The following is a 16,881-nucleotide window of genomic DNA, read 5'->3' as shown; positions in this document are numbered from 1 at the left end:
CGGCGCCGCACAGCACGTCAGCAGCGAGAGGAGCGGGGAAAGTCCCTGCAAAGGCCCCAGCAGGATCAGGGTGCCTGGCCAGGCTGCTGCTGCCCTACACATGGCAGCAGCGAGGAGGGGGAAAAGCACAGCCCCGTGGGAGCCAGCGCTGGCTGAGGGGGACAGAGCTGTCCCAGAAAGGTGACAGGAGACAGAGTGACGTTCGCCCCTGCGAGAAAGCACCCCCCCAAGCAGCACTTGGGACACAACCTGCCTACTCCACACCCCACTCAGCCGACTCCCCCTGTGGGAGCCACAGCCCCCCCAGCACGGGGTAGGGCCAGGCAGAGGCACATCCCACTACAGAGTGTTCAGGCAGCCCCTGATGAGACAGAGACCACACAGAAACGTGCTCCCCTCCTGTCATCCTTTAATGGTGCCCATAAAACCTATACAAACCCAAGGAAAGTACCTATATCGGGCCCAGCCCTGCAGGGAGCCTGCCAGCAGCGAGCATGGGGTGCAGCCAGTGCCCCAGGGCTGTGGCAGGGCAGAGAGGAAGGGGGTGCAGAAGGCAGCACCCCAACCCCACGGGCAGCGTTTGGCACCCAGCACCCATCAGGAGGGTCCCCGTGAGGGCAGGTAGTGGGCTCAGCCCAGCCCCAGAGGTTACAGTGCTAATGGTCTCGGACACGCTCGGCTACCTCTTGTAAGCTACAGAGCCTGGCCCCTGTGGCTACTCGGGCCGGCTGCCAGTGCCTGGGGCCGGGCAGGTGCACAGCAGCAGGCGAGGCACTGGGGATGGGGCGCAGCAGTGTGGGCTCCAGGCCACCTCCACCACCAGTGCTGGGAGACAGGGGCATCGCCCTGGAGCTCAAGCAGGGGCAGAAGAGCCTCTGCGTTGATGCTGGCCAAATTAACCTGAGATTCTAGCCACCCTGAGGCTGGAGAGCCACCCTGAGTGGCGTGACCGGCGTCCCGGAAAGTGACAGTCCCAAAGGAGGATCCCTGCCCGGAGCCCTGGGAGAGCCCGCGGGACTGATGCCAGCCTCAGGCATCGGTCCTGGTGCTGACAGCTGGTAAGGGCTCTGCGCTGGCAGGCGGGGGCTGCGCCACAACAGGTATCTGCGGATCTGGAGAAGAAGAGTTGCAATCAGCGGCTCAGCCCTGTCTCGTGGTGCCAGCAAGCATCTGGGACATCCCAACACACTCACGAAGGCTCCCACAGACCAAGGCTCCCAAACCTCTAGCCAGTGCACAGCCACGCAGCACTGCCCCCCACCCCACGGAAACCTGCAGAAGTGACCCAGTGGCAGTCCCCATAGACACCAATGAAGCCAGCCTGGAGCACGGCTGCTCTCCCCATGCTCCCTCCCCAGGAGGGCATGGGCCCAAGTGTCTCTCGGCCGCAGATCCTTGCAGGGGCTTCAGGGAGCCCTTGCCCGGGGGAAAATGAGGAAGGAGAAGGCAGTCAGATCCGAGCCTCAAGACAGAGCTCCGACCCCCATGCGAAATGAGACAGTGGGAGCCCCCTCCTAAAGCCCCACACAAGACAAAGCCAGGTGGTCTCAGCTGCTGGGGCTCGAGACAGACGTAGACAGCCCGACTCACCGCTGTCCTCCGCGCACATCTGCGCCTCCAGGTCCTTGGGGTCGACATATTTATAGGACTCGTCCTCCTTTGGCGGGCAGCATGTCCCACAGCAGAAGAAGCAGCAGCAGCAGCAGCAGCAGCAGGTGAGAGTGCCACAGCACAAAGCCAAGGCCTGCAGAGAAGGGGATGGCAGCCCCCATGAGACCACCCGAGACCCGTCAGCAGCCAGGCCCCCGTCACAGCAGCCCCGGCGATTCCCTGCACGGAGGACGGGCTGGGCAGGGCTGCGGCGGTGGGGCAGGGCTCACCTGGAACCACCACTTGGACATGAGGAAGTAGTGCTTGACAGCATCGTCGCCGAACTGCTCGGCCACGTAGAGCCCCAGGGAGCCGTACTGGTCGTAGAGGCGGCGCTTGTCCTCGTCGCTCAGCGTGGCGTGGGCGCTGTTGATCTCCTTGAAGCGCTCGGCTGCCGCTGGGTCATCGGGGTTCTTGTCCGGGTGGTACTTGAGTGCCAGCTTCCTGCGGGGCACAGCAGATAGGACAGGCCCGGGATGAGCCCCGCATACCTGGGCCCCCCGGGACGGGCCCAGGGACGGCTCCCCGGGCCTCACCGCCCGCACGGCTCCCGCACGCCTGGCTCCGGGGCCAACCCCCCCGGCCTCACCCCCGGGACAGGCCCCCCCCGGCCCGCACCGCCTCAACCCCGGGACGGGCCCCGCGCCGCCCCCCCCCAGCCTGCACCGCCCGGACAGTCCCCGCACCTCCGCGGCCCCGGGCCGCTCTCCCTGGCCCCGCCGCCTCGCCCCCGGCCCGTGCCCCATGGTACCGGTAGGCCTTCTTGATCTCCTCGGGGGAGCTGCCCTTCTGCAGGCCCAGGACGCGGTAGAGGCTCTCCCCGACCCGGGACAGCTTCCGCTGCGGCCGCCCGGGCTCCGCCATGGCGCCCGCGCCCCGCGGCCGGCGGCGGTGGACGGAGGGGAACGGCGGAACCGACCGCCCCGGCCCGGCCCGGCCCGGCGCCCGCCGCCGCTTCCGCCCGCGCCCGCTGCCGCTCTGCGCAGGCGCCGGGCCCGCGGCCCCGGCCCCCCCCCCCGCGGCACGGCGGCGGCCACACCCCCCCGATACGCCGTGGCACCCCCGCCACACAGCCCGGCACAGCGGCTACCCCCCCCCCCCCCACGGCGACACCCCTATAACGCACCCGGGCACCCCCGATACGCGGTGACACCCCCATCACCCACCCCCAGGATGTGGCGACATCCCCACCGCCCCCCCGGCACACGGCGACACCCCCGCGGATGGGCAGCGTCCCCTGCCCGGTGCGAGGCGGCAGGCAGGAGGTGCGGGCAGCAGCCCGGGGGTCACGCTGCTCCTTTATTGGGGTACAAAACGAAGGCAGCCAGGGCAGCGGGGAGGGGCAGTGCCCCGGGGCTGGGGGCGCAGTGGAGCCTCTTCAGCCAGCAAAGGGGGGACAGGGGCTGGGCCCAAGGCCCCTAGGCAGGCAGACCCTGCTCCGGAGCCGTTCCCGCTGCCTCCAGGGGGGACGCGAGGCCACTGCTGCTTTGAAAGCCACTGCTTTCAAAGGAGAACCTGAGCAACAAGGGCGGTGGCGGCTGGGGCTGGGCAGACCATGGCCCCGCAGCCAAGCCAGCCTCCCTCGCCGCTCCCGGGACGCTGGGCACGGGGATGGCCCCGGTGGGGCTGGACAGCCCCGGCTGCCCAGGGCTGGGATGGCAGCAGGAGAGCGTTTGAATATCAAACCCTCCTGCTGGTGCGGGGCCAAAGGCAGCCCCTGCCCTCGTGGCACCGCCGGCCAGCCCGGAGCCTGCGCAGGGCCTGGCCGGCACAGGGAGGGGATGGAGTGTCAGATCGGTAGGGACAAGGTGGTTCCTTGAGGAGATCCCCGATCCCTGATGTTTTTCAAGTAGCTGGCCTGCCCCGCTGGAGAGCCAGGTGGGCAGCTGCTCAAAATAAATACAAATAAATACAAATTCCAGCAAGGGAGCCTGCCCAGCACCCAGCTAGGGCCTGGAGGAAGCCTCGAGAGGAACGGACCCTGTCCCCCTCCTCCCCAGGGAAGAGGGTGACCGGCCCCTCAGGCACAGGCCACAGGGAGACCACCTCTCCCTCCCACAGGCACAGCAGGCCTGGGGCGCAGAGGCAGGTCTCGGGGGAACACCACCCTCTCCCCATGGGCCGCAAGAGACGCCATCCCTCCCTCCCTCCTCAGAGGGGAGGATTGACCCTGCAAGGGGCCGCTCCTGGAGGCTGGCAGCGAGGGGCTCATCCTGCGGGGCAAGAAAGCTGGGGGCTGGCGGGGCCGTGCTGTGCGTGGGTGGGCACAGGCTGGCAGCTCGGAGCCCCTCCTGGGGGCGGAGGCGGGGAGCCGGCCCCATGGCCAGCCCAGCTGGTGGCCTAGCAGCCAGCCAGCTCAGCAGTCCATGCCATCGCTCTCACACCAGGCAGAGGGGCCGTCAGTGCCGAAGTATCTGTCCCCAAAGTTACCTGAAGGATGAGGGGACAGAGTGAGCTGATGGCAGCACCGGCCCCATTGCAATCCCCCCCCCAAAGGGCTCCCTCAGCGTGACTGGGGGGACCCCACTGGGTTGCAGGGGCGAGGGGCTGGGGGCCCAGCCCATGAGGCACAGCAGACCCTTGTCGACCCTCACCGATGCCCGGGATGATGTGGAACTCCTCGTTGATCCTCTTGTCCACGGCAGTGGTGATGATGCGGACGTGGGGAAAGGCGTAGGCCACGGAGTGCACCCCCATCTCCGCCATCAGCAGCGACAGCAGGAAGATCCTGTCCTCCTGCACATCGTGATCCTGCGGCACGCAGCCGTGAAAGCCCGGTCAGCACCAGGAGGGCCGCACGCCCCCGCCCCACACCCCACCGCCCCCAGCCCCTCACCAGCAGGACGCGCACTGCCATCATGGCCGCGGCTCCCGTGGACACAGTGCTGTCCATGAGGATGACGTAGTCCTCACTGATCTCCTTGGGAAGGCGCAGGTAGTGGAGCTGAGGAGCGAAGGAGAGGTGGTCAGCCATCCCGCGGGGCCGGGGGGCTCTGGGCCCAGGCAGTGGGCGCCGCTCACCTCGGGCTCCCCCGTGTCGTGGTTGGTCTGGATCAGGATCTTGCCCAGGCGGATGTCCTTGCACACAGCGGTGAGGGCCTGCTCCATGGTCTCCCCTGCTCGCAGGATGGACACGCCTGTGATCTGGGGAAGGGACGAGCACACGTCTGCCTGGTGCGGCGCAGGGGAAGCAGCCGCTCTGGTCAGCTCCTGAGGCTCCAGCACCACGGGAGGGGAGAACAAGCCCTGCTGAGCAGCTTGTCTGCACAGGGACAGACCCCAGCAGCCACCAAGTTTTCCCAGTCTGTGCTGACCCGAGACGGGGCAACCGCCTGCTTGTAGGGAGAAAGGGACTGGGACCATGTCTCACCCTCTGCCTGTGGAACCGCTTTCCTTCGTACGTTGTCCCCTGGGGCGTCTCCACAGTGACCGACTGCAGAAAGGGGAGGAGAAGGGAGTGCGGACGAAGCTGGGCCCCCGTGTGGCCTGGTGGCTCAGAAGGGGGAAATGTGGCCGTGGCCGCACCCGAGGAGTGGTCGCTCACCTTCAGTGGCAGGAAGGAGAGGGCATGTTCAATCAACAGCCTCATCAGGCGCTTGGAGTAGAAGATGAATTCGTCCCTGGTCGTGTCCTTGTTCCTGTTGAGGGAGGACACCCACGTGAGACGAGCAGAGTCCCTGCTCCACTCCGCAGATGGCAAACGGGGCTCCAGTGGAAGGCCAGCACGAACAGAGAGCAGTCCGTGGGAACCTGGAAGCTCTCAGGGAGGAGACACAGTTAGTAATCATTGATGTTTCAGGGCTTGCTGAAGACCTAGGGTGTTGTCTAGAAAGGACCACATGGTCAAGAAACGTGTTCAGTTCCCCCGGAAGGGGGACACAAAGCCTGCAGCAGATCACGCAGATTGGATAAAGTGAAAGGATGCCAGCAATGCTGCTCTTTGGGACAGAGGGGACAGTTCAGAGCTGACTCTGCGTGATGGGCTAGCTAGACTAGCAAAGTGAATAAAGCCAGCAGCAAAAAGGAGGGGTAAGTGAGTATAACATGAGCAGCCTGGTGCAGATGTACATCCTGACCCTGAACAGAGATGAGGCAGTGCCTGAGAAACAAGCACGGAGGTGCGGCATTACTCGCTCTGAACACGACCTCTAATCGCTGCTGAATCTCTGCTGAGGATTTGCAGGGCTGGAGGTTTAGGACGTAACTGCTGGCTACGTGGAAAGAGCCGGGAGAAAAACGGGGGGTGGGAGCAGCAGAACGTCAGGCAGCACCATTAGGTCTTGGGGACACAGAAACTCAGGAGCAAGCGGCCCTGTCAGGGCAGCACAAGGTGGAACAGGAGCACACCCAGGACAGACGACGGCAGAGCAGGACAGCCGGCTCCGGGAGCACCTCAACGTGGAAGACACCAGACTCCACCACGGCCAAGAGCAGCTGGGTTACCTGACACCGGTAATGGGAAAACATCTGGCACGTTCTCAGTTCCTCTCCAGTTAGTACCAAGTTAGAGAGAAACTACTGCCAGGAACCAGACAGATTTTGAAATACCTGGCGTTATCTCATCACAACACTGAAGTGCTGAGGGCAGCAAGAAATAAAATAAATAAAATAAATAGAAAACAGAATAAAACCACAATGGGATTGTAATTCACATGAAACCTCCCCTTCTCCCTCAGGAGGAATAAAGCCAACTGTATGTGCACCTGCGCTAATCCCAGTGCCAGGGGCAGAGGGGGAAAGAGGCTGGCTTTTCTTTTTGGGAGCGTTTTAACCATCAGCACACATACATGTTGTAGTCAACTCATTCGTCACACAAAAGAAACCGCTGCACAAAACCTTGCATTTCCTGCAACACATGGTTCTCAAAGCACAGTAACACAAGCGTGTACAGCACTTCACTTAATGACAGGCAGGACTGTCCCAGTCCCATGTTACTCAGAGGGTACTTTCAGGTGAGCAGAACAGCTCCTCACCAGCACTGTCAGTGTCAAAGTACCTACAGCAAGAGGTCACGCAGCAGGAAAAGGAGGAGAATCTGCGATTTGCTTGTCATTTAAAGCGTGACCATAAAGAATCCACCGATGTCCATCTATACCTCTCACAGTCCGTGGCTGCTTTGGCAAAAGAGCAAGTAGCAGGTTGTAATGTAAGTGCCATTTTACCGGAGAATCATCAAGAACAAGCTTCTGGCTCCCTGGCTGAACAATAACCAAGAGGCAGACTGACACCGAAGGACTGTGGTTAACAAGACGCAGCTGAAATCTGTTTTCTCTTCTGTGACCTGTGTCTAAAACAGTGCAGCCTGCCTATACCCCTGGTGTTTTCTGGAGAACATAAGGAACAAAGGAACCCTACAGACATTTGCTAGTTTTCAGATGGAAGAGGTGGAACTGGCAACAGTCCAGAAGAGGCAGAAGGATATTGAATATTTTTACCCTGTATTTTAAGACATCATCTGCCACTTCTCACATCTCACCACAATGACAGACAGCCCAACCAACAGTGCTCAGGAGGACAAACAGTCACTACTACCCCGAGATATTTTTGCAGCCAGACCTCGGTAGCTCGCACCCGAGAGCTCTGCAATGACCAGAAAACTTGACTAACATGGACACTTCCAACAAGCCTGGACACAGTGGGGCACTCCCAGAGAAGTCAGAAAATCAGTTCTGGTCTGGAAGAAACAGGCACCCTGCCTATAGCTCTTCAGCGTGGGCTGTCGGCACGCGTGCTCCCTCACGGGTGGGCTTTACCAACAGGCTCACTCATGGCAGCTTTGGAAGCACCGCCTGAGCTCGAGGCGCACAAGCCCGGCAGCAGCCCTGCCTCCACGGGCAGTCTCTCCCAGCCAGCCGCCCCTGACAAGCCCCACACTGGCCCTGTGGGCTCCGGGGCCGCTCTGCCACGGACAGAGGCAGTCGGCTGCCCCAGCCAGCCCCTGACCTGGGTGGGACAGGTCCGTTGGTGCTCCCACAGAGGCAGGTTCCTCCACAGCCTCTGAAAGGCGTTCTGGGGATGGAGGAGTATCCTCGGTCCCGGCACCGCGAAGGCCCCAGCGTACCTCCCTTTTCGTGCAGAGGCAAAGACAACTGAGAAACTTCTCACTCAGGGGACAAGCAACCATCAACGATGCAAGGGGGAAGGGGTGCTGCAAAGAAGGGCAGCCCTGACATCCCCCGGCAGCAGCGGAGGACCCTTCCCGCAGCGGTCAGAAAGCAGGATCGCTCCAGCCGTGCCTCCTTGCCAAGAGCACTCCCAAAGGGGACACCACCGTCCACACACCAGGCCTGCTCACCCCGCTGCCTAACAGCACAGGTCGGACCCTCCTGCCATTGCCCAGGTGAAGCCTGAGGGCAGGCACTGCTCCAGGAGCTGCCCACCCCCTCAGCAGGGGGGGACAGCCGAACCACAGGCAGCGTGCACACCCCCGCAAGCCAGGAGCCCACAGCTGGGCACAGCAGCACTGCAGCCAGCGGCTCCCAAGAACCTTGATCTTCCCTGGCACTCTCAGCAGAAGAGAGCAGGAAAGCACCAGGTGGCCTGACAGGGACCAGTGAGCATCTGGCTGGGAGTCCGAACACGGTATCAGCTTAGCTCACAAACAGGAGTGTCTGTAGCTGAAAGCCAGCCATCGCATTCAGGCCCCCAGGAAACTCAAGCATGGACAGGTTTCATGCCTGAACCACCTTCTGGTGTCTGTAACTTCCCGCCACACAGGGAGCACCTCGCTCTGCCCCTCACTGAAGCACCAACAGCCACGTGCTTCTTAAGGGCAGCTCCAGTGCAGGACAACGTGTCCTGCCAGAGCACAAAGTCCGAAGGCTCAGGCCAGAGCAAACTTGCTAAGAGAGGCAAGCGACGCACGCCACCCACAGGCTGTGCTGCAGGGGCGTCCCGGAGCCTTTCCACAAGCCTGTGGGTACCAAGATGCAAGCAGTGGAAAGGAATTGCCATTCTCCTGTGACAGAGAGAGAGCCCGAGCTGCTTCAGAGCTGCTGGGGGGCAGGAAGGACTGTTCAGGCCCTGCAGAGTCCTGACGAGTGGCACAAAATGTTCCTATTGACTCTGGCAATCTGGACCCGATACTGAAGCGTCTTGTAAGTTGGAAGATGTGACCCATACCCTTATTACACTGTCCATCTTCAGCCTGATCATGAATAAAATCATTCAGCTACTCTAGCGCAGGACTATTTTTCAGTTTCCGCCTCTCTACAGTAACAGAAAATCACTCTGGAAACCACTTCTCCCTGAGATGCCAAGCCTGAATTTGCCATGACTATACTCGGTGAGATGCTCATTTGCTGCCACAACATAATCTTCCAGGAGGGCCCTCAGAGACAGAAGGCTGAAGCACAGAAGAGCCTCCAGTGTTGAACAACAAGGAAATGACGTTGGTCGGCAGCAGCCTGGCAAGCTGAGATCAATAGGCTGCCTCCAAGGAAGCTGCACTGGGAAAGGCAGGATGTAAAAAGGGAGGCTGGAGGGAAATCCTGGTTCACAGCTCTCTGATGTATCCAGACACCAGGTTTGGTGTGCCAAGGCACTCTGAAAGGCAGTTCTGGTGGGAGCACCAGCACTCCACGAGGGCCGCCACTGCAGAAGGGGGCTGACAGCACCGCAGCAGACAGAATGAAGACGAGACCAGATTTGCCAAGACACAGTAACTTCACGCAATGAGGGGCGGGAAGCTTGGCAAAAGGCGTGCATTCGATCCCCCGCCAGTCTGGACCTCTCCAGGGAGCCCAGGAGAACGTCAGCAGGCAGGGAGCACCTCCTCTGGAGCAGAGGGGAGCCCAGAAGGTCACGCTTCAGGACCATTAACAGTTCCACACCGTGCTGAACTCACGCAGAAGCAAATGAGCGCTGCCAAGTATCACCTACAAGCACCAGAAACACGAGCTGCCTTGCTGTTGCTGAATACAGGAACCAGAAGAGTTGCTCAGCTTAGAGATCTTAGTAACAGCACTGCTTCAGCTTTCCTTGCTTTCTTGGGCTGCAGCAGGATTTGAGGGGGTGGCTGACAGGCCAAGTCAACGCCCCTCATAAATGTGGTATTTTTCATTTACCATCTGGAAGAGGCAAAGTCCACCTTCCCGCAGCCCTGCCGCTCACACCAGCCGGCTCCAGAAGCACAGCGCCGCTACAGTAACTCGAGATCAGCAGTGCTGCTGGACTCCAACCATAGCCTGCATTGGTTTGATCCCCTCTTCCCCCAGGCAGCTGAACAAACTCCTAAGTCTAAGCAGATTAAGGTTATTAGGCATAAAGACAGAGGCACAACAGGCTGTTCCCGGCAAGGCAAAAGGACGCAGACTTCAAGGAGGAAGACGGGAATGAGAGAGGATTCAGTGCCGGTGCTGTCCCTTCCGGACAAGGGCTGGTCAAACCTGGCCCTTGGCACTGCTAATGAATCAGCCCAGGCTCATGTTTGTCCGAGAGCAGCACACACCAGCGTCATGCTGTTGGTCCTCCCGAGGGAACAGGAGGAGCCATAGCTAAAAGGTGCATGCCAGAGCCTGTGAACAGGAAGGCTAGAGACGGGGCAGGCTGCCGCACAAAGACTTGCATTCTTCTCTCCCTGCATAACCCGGGTAAAGGAAAACTGCTCCTTTGCACACAAACAACATTCAGCCTCTGGAGGTGCTGTTCCCTCAGGATCTCCCTTCGACCTTCATCTACCAATGAGTGCACAGACGGCAGATGAGCTACAGAAATCGGCTCAGGCCATGAAGAAGCCACTGCCAGAGCACTGGAGCAAGAAGACGCTGGAGGGACATAGTCATATCTGCTCCAAAGTTCCCTTAGCTGGACCTGAACTCAGAACTACTAGAAGTCCACAGCCTAGGGGTGAGGTACGTGGGCTTCAGACACTGGGGACAGGTCTCTGCCCAGTGCACATAAGGTGCCACATAACCTGGCAAGGCACATCACCTGGCTTTTTACTGCTGTGAACTGGCTTTGGAGCCTCCGCTTTGACAGGGAGGAGTCACAGGAGGAGCCTGGAGAAGGAACACCTTGCTTCCTACAAGGAGGTGCACAGCCTGCGTCTGGTCATGAGGTTATGTTCTTCAAACCAACACATGGGCACCGGTAACCAGCCACAGTGTGAGCGGGCGCAGGAGAAGAGCCCTGCTGAGCTCAGCATCCCCTTTCTGTTTTACAACCCAGCGACAGAAATGCACGCAGAGGCTGCAAGCTTCTGCAACCGCAGTAACAAGGAATGTCTTAATGGTCCCACGGGATTTGGCTTTTGACCCAACACTAACACTACTGTCATCTGGAAAAAAGGAGCACCAGTGGGGAATGAAAAGATCAAGTGGGCGGCAAAGTCATGGAAGCAGCAGCCTGGGTCCCTTCTGTAAACTGGCTCTAAAACCAAGTGCCTCAGGAGAGGGGCAGCAAGGGCACCTCACCCTGTGCCACCAGCTACTGGGCCCGTGCTCCAGCTAGGAAAGAGCTAACCAGTCTCCTTTCATCGTAAGAAAAGCCTGCTTGTTTCTCAAAAGTCACCCCAGGGCAGATGTGCCAAGGTCTTGTCGCAAAAAAAGTGTCTGTAGGCTGGAGCCAGCTCTGTTCACCAGTTCTGCTCCAAGAAAACACCTCTATCCGAAGCCCTAAAGGCAGAGGAGGGAAAACTCACACCAGGTTTTGTAGTGTGATCCTACAGATCTGTGACCCTACACTTCTGTGAGGGACACAGAAGAAATCCTGAAGGAGGCAGGGACCTACCTGATGATGGTGTGCATGCCTCGAACCTGCGGCGTGTTCTCCAGGACGCTCAGCGTCTTCGGCAGGGGCTGCCCTTGGTGGGCAGAGGCCAGAGCTGCCCTGCAACAAGGAAGCAGTGATCAGAGTTGCACAGCACATGCACACAGAGCCACCGAGCTGGACCCCCTCAGAGTAGGACGTGGCCCCTGACCGAAGGAAGGCTCCTCCAGGAGAACCCACTGCACAGGCTGGGCACCAGAAAGCGCTTGGCCTTCCCGGCCTGATCCCTAGGAAAGCCCCGCGTCTGGTACCAGGTACGAGATCCCAAAGCAGTACCACCCCGTAAAACCGCGGCAAACCTCCCCCGACCACAAATCCGGCTGTCAGCACCCTCCGCACACACGAGCCTCTGCCAGCACCTGGGGAGCAGGAGAGCTCTGCACCGGCAAGAGCTCGCTACGTATCCTGGGACAGGGCTGCCTGGGTTGCACTGAGGTACAAGGACTGTCCCACTGAGGCTGCCTACACGGTGTCCCAGAGAACAGGGAGGACTGTCCAGGGCACTTCTCCCATAGAAGGGAGCAGCCCGGGGCACTCCAACATTCAGGGCAGGAACCATGCTCCAGAAAGGGACAGGAGCAGCGCAGGGAGCCAGTCACACAAGTCAAGCATAGCTGCTGTGGGACAGGTTACACAGGAGTCTGCAGCCACAGCGAGACAACCCCCAAGAAGCTGCATGCAGGACAGCCACCTTGGCAGTCGAGGAAGAGCAGCTACACTTGGACATCTCAGCAAAGCTTTGGTCAGCAGGGACAGAGAAGAGGCAGGACTCGGAGAAGAGCGGGTGCTGGCAGCCCTCCACCCCCAGCCCAGGAACCAGCCCCCCTGCAGCTGGCAGGGCCCCCACGTACCTGACAGTGATCTCGCGCTGGGTGGTAGAGCAGAGTCATCCAGCGTGGCAAAAGGGGAAAGAAAGGACACGCAGTCACTGCACCGGCCAGGCACAGCCACCGGGCAGCCCCGGTCCAGCTCCCACCTCTTCTCCTGGGGCTAAACCGAGAGCAGGAAAACCACCGCCGGGCACAGCTGGGAGGCAAGGGCGGGCTGCCGGGGCGCAGCCAGGGGTGAGCAAGGTGGGGACAGCCGAGATCAGAAGAGCTGACTGGGACCGAGGGGGACAGCAGGCGAACAAGGCCAGGCCAGACCGCAAGTGCCAGGCGTCACTGCCAGGGCAGGCGCTGCGCCCAGACCCATTTCCCCAGCCCCCATGTCGCAGCTCTGTCTGCCCCGAGAGCTGCGCTAAGACCTTTTGTAAAGAGAGAGGCGACACCAAGAGCCTCTGGGTGCTCCAGGAGCACAGGGCTGTGAGCAGCCACATCCTCCCCTCTGCGTGCAGCATCCTCCTCCTCCTCGCCCGCGCTAGCAGCAATCAATCAGCCCGCACCTCACCTTCTCCAGCTGGCTGTGCACATGCTGCACAATGAGGTCCAGGGCCACAAAGTTCTCCCCACCTGACAGGAGAGCGGAGAAGCCAGGTCAGACGCACGCTGACGCAACCCCATCCCAGGACACCCGCTCCCGATGCTCGGGTCAGGTCTGGCAAACACAGCGCCGTCTCACCCCTGGGCACCACGATGTCAGCGACCTGCACGGTGGGCTCGATGTACTGCTCGAAGGCTGGCTTCACAAACTTGTTGTATTGCTTAATGACACCCACGATGTCACGCCCACGTTCCATGATGTCGCGTTGCAGCCGCCGCACCAGCCGGATGTCAGAGTCCGTGTCCACAAACACTTTCATGTCCAGGAGCTGGAAAACTGGGAGGGGTGAGCACCCCCTATGCAGTCCCCCACCAGTCCTGCCTCGTTCCCTCGCCCACAGCCCAGCCAGGTCTCACCCCACACAGCAATGGCATCCAGCACTGCCTCCCCTGAAACCGCTGACATGGAGGTGCTCTGCCAGCAAGCGGTGGGTCACCTCTCTCTCCGCAGCCCCTGGCCATCACCCTGCCCCAGCAGCACCGAGGGCTGCGCTAGGACAGTGCTCATCCCACCCACAGCACACCACCGCATGCTTCGTCCCACGCCACACACCGAGACGGGCCACCAGCCCCATCAGGCAGCGGTACCTTCAGCAACTCCTTGTTCGCAAAAGCCAGTATCCCTTCAAACACGATGACGTTGGCCCCATACACCGTTTTCTGTGGGCACATAAGAGCCGTGCTCACTCTGACCCCCTCACGCACACTGCAGCAATGCCAACACTCGGCACAGACAGCACCTCAACCCCTGACCCATGCCAGGCTCTCGCCACCCATGGGTGGAACTCCCCATAACCATCCTACATCACCCAACCTTTAAGGGCCCTTTTTCTCACCCCTGCACTCGATACTCCAGTCCTGCATTGACCCACAACCCAGAGCCTTGCTCCAGAACCACAAACCTCTCCCCAACACCTTCCCCCAGCCTGCATCCTCCCCACACTCCTTCATACTCCACTGCAGCCTCTCCCCGAACGCTGCACTGGTCCCTGTTTCCACATCCACCTCCGCGCCTCCGTGCTCCCTCCCTGCCTCTACACCCCCAACCCCCCCAGAGTGACCCTCCCACACCTGATGGGCCCCAGCCCCTTCCTCCCGGGCTCCACAGCCCCCTCACTCCCTACCCCTGCCCCACAGGTGTCCCCCCCTTCCCAGGGGCTCTCCCCACAGCAACTGGCCTGCCTCCCCTCCCAGGGCCCGGCCCAGGTCCCCTGCGGCACCCACCCACTCGCGGCGGCGGCTGTGCGTGGTGAAGTCGTAGACCGGCACCTTCACGCTCTTGCCCTTCTTGAGCTTGCGGAGGACACTGACGAGCAGCTCGAAGTCGAAGGCGTCAGGGTGGTCGAAGTTGTAGTCGCTGCGGGCCGCCAGCGCCTGTTGCCCCTCGTCCAGCACCTGCGGGCCCCGTCACCGCTCAGCACCGTGCCGGCCCCCCCCGACCCACGGGCCTGTCACCGCTCAGCACCACGCCAGCCACCCCGACCCACAGGGCCCTGGCCCTCACCTTGTAGAAGGAGTCCATGGAGAGCAGCACGACCCAGGGCACGTCCAGCGCCTCTATGATCCGCGTCGCCACTGTCGTCTTGCCCGAGGCACTGCCGCCGCACAGGCCTGGGGGCGAGCGGGTGGTGGCACCACCGCGGCCACGGCTCGGCCACGGCTCCATCATTTCCCCAGCTCCAGCTCGATCCCGGTTCCAGCCCCAGTCCCAGCTCTGGCTCCAGCCCCATTACTTCCCCGGCCGTGGCTCAGAGCCCGGCTCCATCCTTTCCCCAGCCCCGGGTCCCGGTCCCGGCCCCGGCTCCATCCCTTCCCCTGCCGGCCCCGGCCCCGGCCCCGGCCCCGGCCCCGGCCCCGGCCCGCCGCTCACCGATGACGAAGGCCTCGTCCACGGGCGCGCCGGTCTCGCTGTACCACGGCGGCCGCCCGGCCGTGTAGATGGTCCGCTTGCTGGTGCGCAGCAGCGGCGGCTCCGGCTTGCACTGGCTGGCGGTTCGCCGCCGCGGGGACGGCGCCAGCGGCAGCCGGCTCAGCAGCGAGCCCAGCGGGCCGGGGCCGGGGCCGGGGCCGCGCTCGGGGCCCGCGGCGCCCCACGCGCCGCGCCGCTCCTCCGCGCCCGCCGCCGCCATCTCCCCGCGCCGCCACGGGCCGCGCCGGGCGGGACGGGCCGCGGGGGCTGCCGGGACGGGCCGTGGCCGCACACGGCTCCCGGCGGCCCCCGCGGCCCCGCCCCACGCGAACCCCGCGCCGTGGGCAGCGGCCCGTCGGGCTGCGTCTCCCATCGACCCCCGTGGGCCGCCCGCCCGGGAGCCGTACAGCGGGCTCCGGCGAGGTCACCGGGCCCCCTCCCCGGCACTGCTCCCGCGGCCCTGCACCCAACACCCACGGACCGGTGGAGGCCGGGCCCCGCTGGGGTCCCCCCGTCCAGCCCCCGGCTCCAGCCGGGCCACCCGGAGCCGCTGCCCAGGACCACGACCAGCGTCTCCAGGGACGGAGACCCCACCACCTCCCTGGGCAGCCTGTGCCTGTGTCACCCTCACACTGAGCAGTGTGTCCCAGCGTCCGGGGGGACCCTCCCATGGCCCAGTTTGTGCCTGTTGCCTCTGGCCCTGGCACTGGGCACCACTGGAAGAGCCTGGCCCTGTCCTCCTGGCACCCTCCCTGCGGGTGTTTGTAGACACGGATTCAACCCCCTGAGCCCGCTCTGCTCCGGGCTGAGCAGTCCCAGCTCCCCCAGCCTCTCCTCACAGCAGAGGTGCTCCAGTCCCTCCAGCATCTCGGTGGCCCCTCGCTGGACTCTCTCCAGTCTGTCCATTCCCTCTTGTGCTGGGGAGCCCAGCACTGGACCAGGACTCCTGGGGTGGCCTCACCAGTGCTGAGCAGAGGGGAAGGATCCCCTCCCTCCACCAGCTGGTAACACTCCTAATGCAGCCCGGGACGCCATTTTCGTCACCTTTGCAGGAAGGGCACATCACTGGTTCATGGTCAACTTGGTGTCCACCAGGACCCCCGGGGCCTTTTCTGCTGAGCTGCTTTCCAACTGGGTGGCCCCCAGCATGTGCTGGTGCTACGGGGTCGTCCTCCCCAGGCCAGGACTTTGCACTTCCCCTTGCTGAACTTCATGAGGTTCCTGTCAGCCCATTTCTCCAGCCTGTCCAGATCCCTCTGCGCTACAGAGCAGCACGACCCTCTGGTGTACAGTTGCTCCTCCCAGCTTGGCGTCATCTGCAGACTTGCTGAGGGTACACTCTGCCCCCTCCTCCAGATCATTAATGAAGACGTTAAACGAGACTGGACCCAGTACTGAACCCTGGGGTATCCCGGTCGTTACTGGCCTCCAACTAGACTTTGTGCCACTGATCACCACCCTCTGGGCCTGGCCATGCAGCCAGTTTTCAATGCAGCTCACTGTCTGCTCACCCAGCCCACGCTTCAACAGCTTCTCTAGGAGGATCTTATGGGACACAGCGTCAAAAGCCTTGCTGAAGTTTGGGTAGACGGCGCTCCCCTTGTCTGCCAGGCCCGTCGCCTCATTACAGAAGGTGATTGGGTTGGCCAGGCACACCTCTCCTTGGTAAAGCCATGCTGACTTCTGATGACTTCCTTGTCCTTCACGTGCTTAGAAATGGTTCCCAGGATTAGTTGTCCCATCGCTGTCCCAGGCACACAGGTGAGGCAGACCCCCTGTACCTAAACTGTCCTTCCCATATCTGAGCAGTGCCCCCGTACCCAAACAGCCCCCCATATGAAAGCAGCCCCCGTTACACAAGCAGTTCCCACATACCCAAGCAGTCCCCCTGTACCCGAACAGCCTCCCCTTATCCAAGCAGTTCTCCTACACTGAGCAGCCCTTCGCACCAGGACCGCCCCCCCATACCCGATCAGCCCCCACCCCACCCCATCACCTCCCCTGTACAAGTTAACCAGAGCACCCCACGTTGCCCTGGCTCCCGGCACAGCCCCGGCACTCCCGGCAGGGTGG

The 16,881-nt window shown here is 62.1% G+C and overlaps 2 protein-coding genes across 2 annotated transcripts; both read right to left on the bottom strand.

Annotated features, from left to right (window-relative positions):
• Positions 1–389: 389 nt before the first annotated feature.
• DNAJC5G (DnaJ heat shock protein family (Hsp40) member C5 gamma) lies at positions 390–2,603 on the bottom strand. Its single transcript, XM_075144688.1, has 4 exons — positions 2,402–2,603; positions 1,881–2,094; positions 1,591–1,744; positions 390–1,112 (listed from the first exon to the last, which is right to left on the bottom strand). The coding sequence occupies exons 1-4, from the start codon at positions 2,512–2,514 to the stop codon at positions 1,030–1,032; spliced, it is 564 nt and encodes a 187-aa protein (XP_075000789.1). The 5' UTR covers positions 2,515–2,603; the 3' UTR covers positions 390–1,029.
• Positions 2,604–2,916: 313 nt separating this feature from the next.
• Positions 2,917–15,028, bottom strand: LOC142079979 (uridine-cytidine kinase-like 1). The gene is made up of 14 exons (XM_075144686.1): positions 14,770–15,028; positions 14,404–14,510; positions 14,124–14,294; positions 13,488–13,559; positions 12,979–13,168; positions 12,808–12,869; positions 12,270–12,286; positions 11,380–11,478; positions 5,195–5,288; positions 5,021–5,083; positions 4,672–4,794; positions 4,487–4,594; positions 4,245–4,401; positions 2,917–4,080 (listed from the first exon to the last, which is right to left on the bottom strand). The coding sequence occupies exons 1-14, from the start codon at positions 15,026–15,028 to the stop codon at positions 4,007–4,009; spliced, it is 1,596 nt and encodes a 531-aa protein (XP_075000787.1). The 3' UTR covers positions 2,917–4,006.
• Between the last annotated feature and the right edge of the window lie 1,853 nt (positions 15,029–16,881).

This window comes from Calonectris borealis, chromosome 3 (assembly GCF_964195595.1).
Source record: "Calonectris borealis chromosome 3, bCalBor7.hap1.2, whole genome shotgun sequence".
Classification (NCBI taxonomy): domain Eukaryota; kingdom Metazoa; phylum Chordata; class Aves; order Procellariiformes; family Procellariidae; genus Calonectris; species Calonectris borealis.
The sequence above is the reverse complement of the archived record's forward strand: the minus strand, read 5'-3'. Positions and strand labels throughout refer to the sequence as shown.

Coding starts and splice junctions, on each gene's coding strand:
- DNAJC5G (XM_075144688.1), bottom strand. CDS start 2,514: ATGGCGGAGCCCGGGCGGCCGCAGCGGAAGCTGTCCCGGGTCGGGGAG. Junction 2,095..2,401: donor GAGATCAAGAAGGCCTACCG/GTACCATGGGGC, acceptor TGTGCCCCGCAG/GAAGCTGGCACTCAAGTACC. Junction 1,113..1,590: donor GATGTGCGCGGAGGACAGCG/GTGAGTCGGGCT, acceptor CTTCTTCTCCAG/ATCCGCAGATACCTGTTGTG.
- LOC142079979 (XM_075144686.1), bottom strand. CDS start 15,028: ATGGCGGCGGCGGGCGCGGAGGAGCGGCGCGGCGCGTGGGGCGCCGCG. Junction 13,169..13,487: donor CGAACAAGGAGTTGCTGAAG/GTACCGCTGCCT, acceptor CCAGTTTTCCAG/CTCCTGGACATGAAAGTGTT. Junction 4,081..4,244: donor CCACATCATCCCGGGCATCG/GTGAGGGTCGAC, acceptor CTCATCCTTCAG/GTAACTTTGGGGACAGATAC.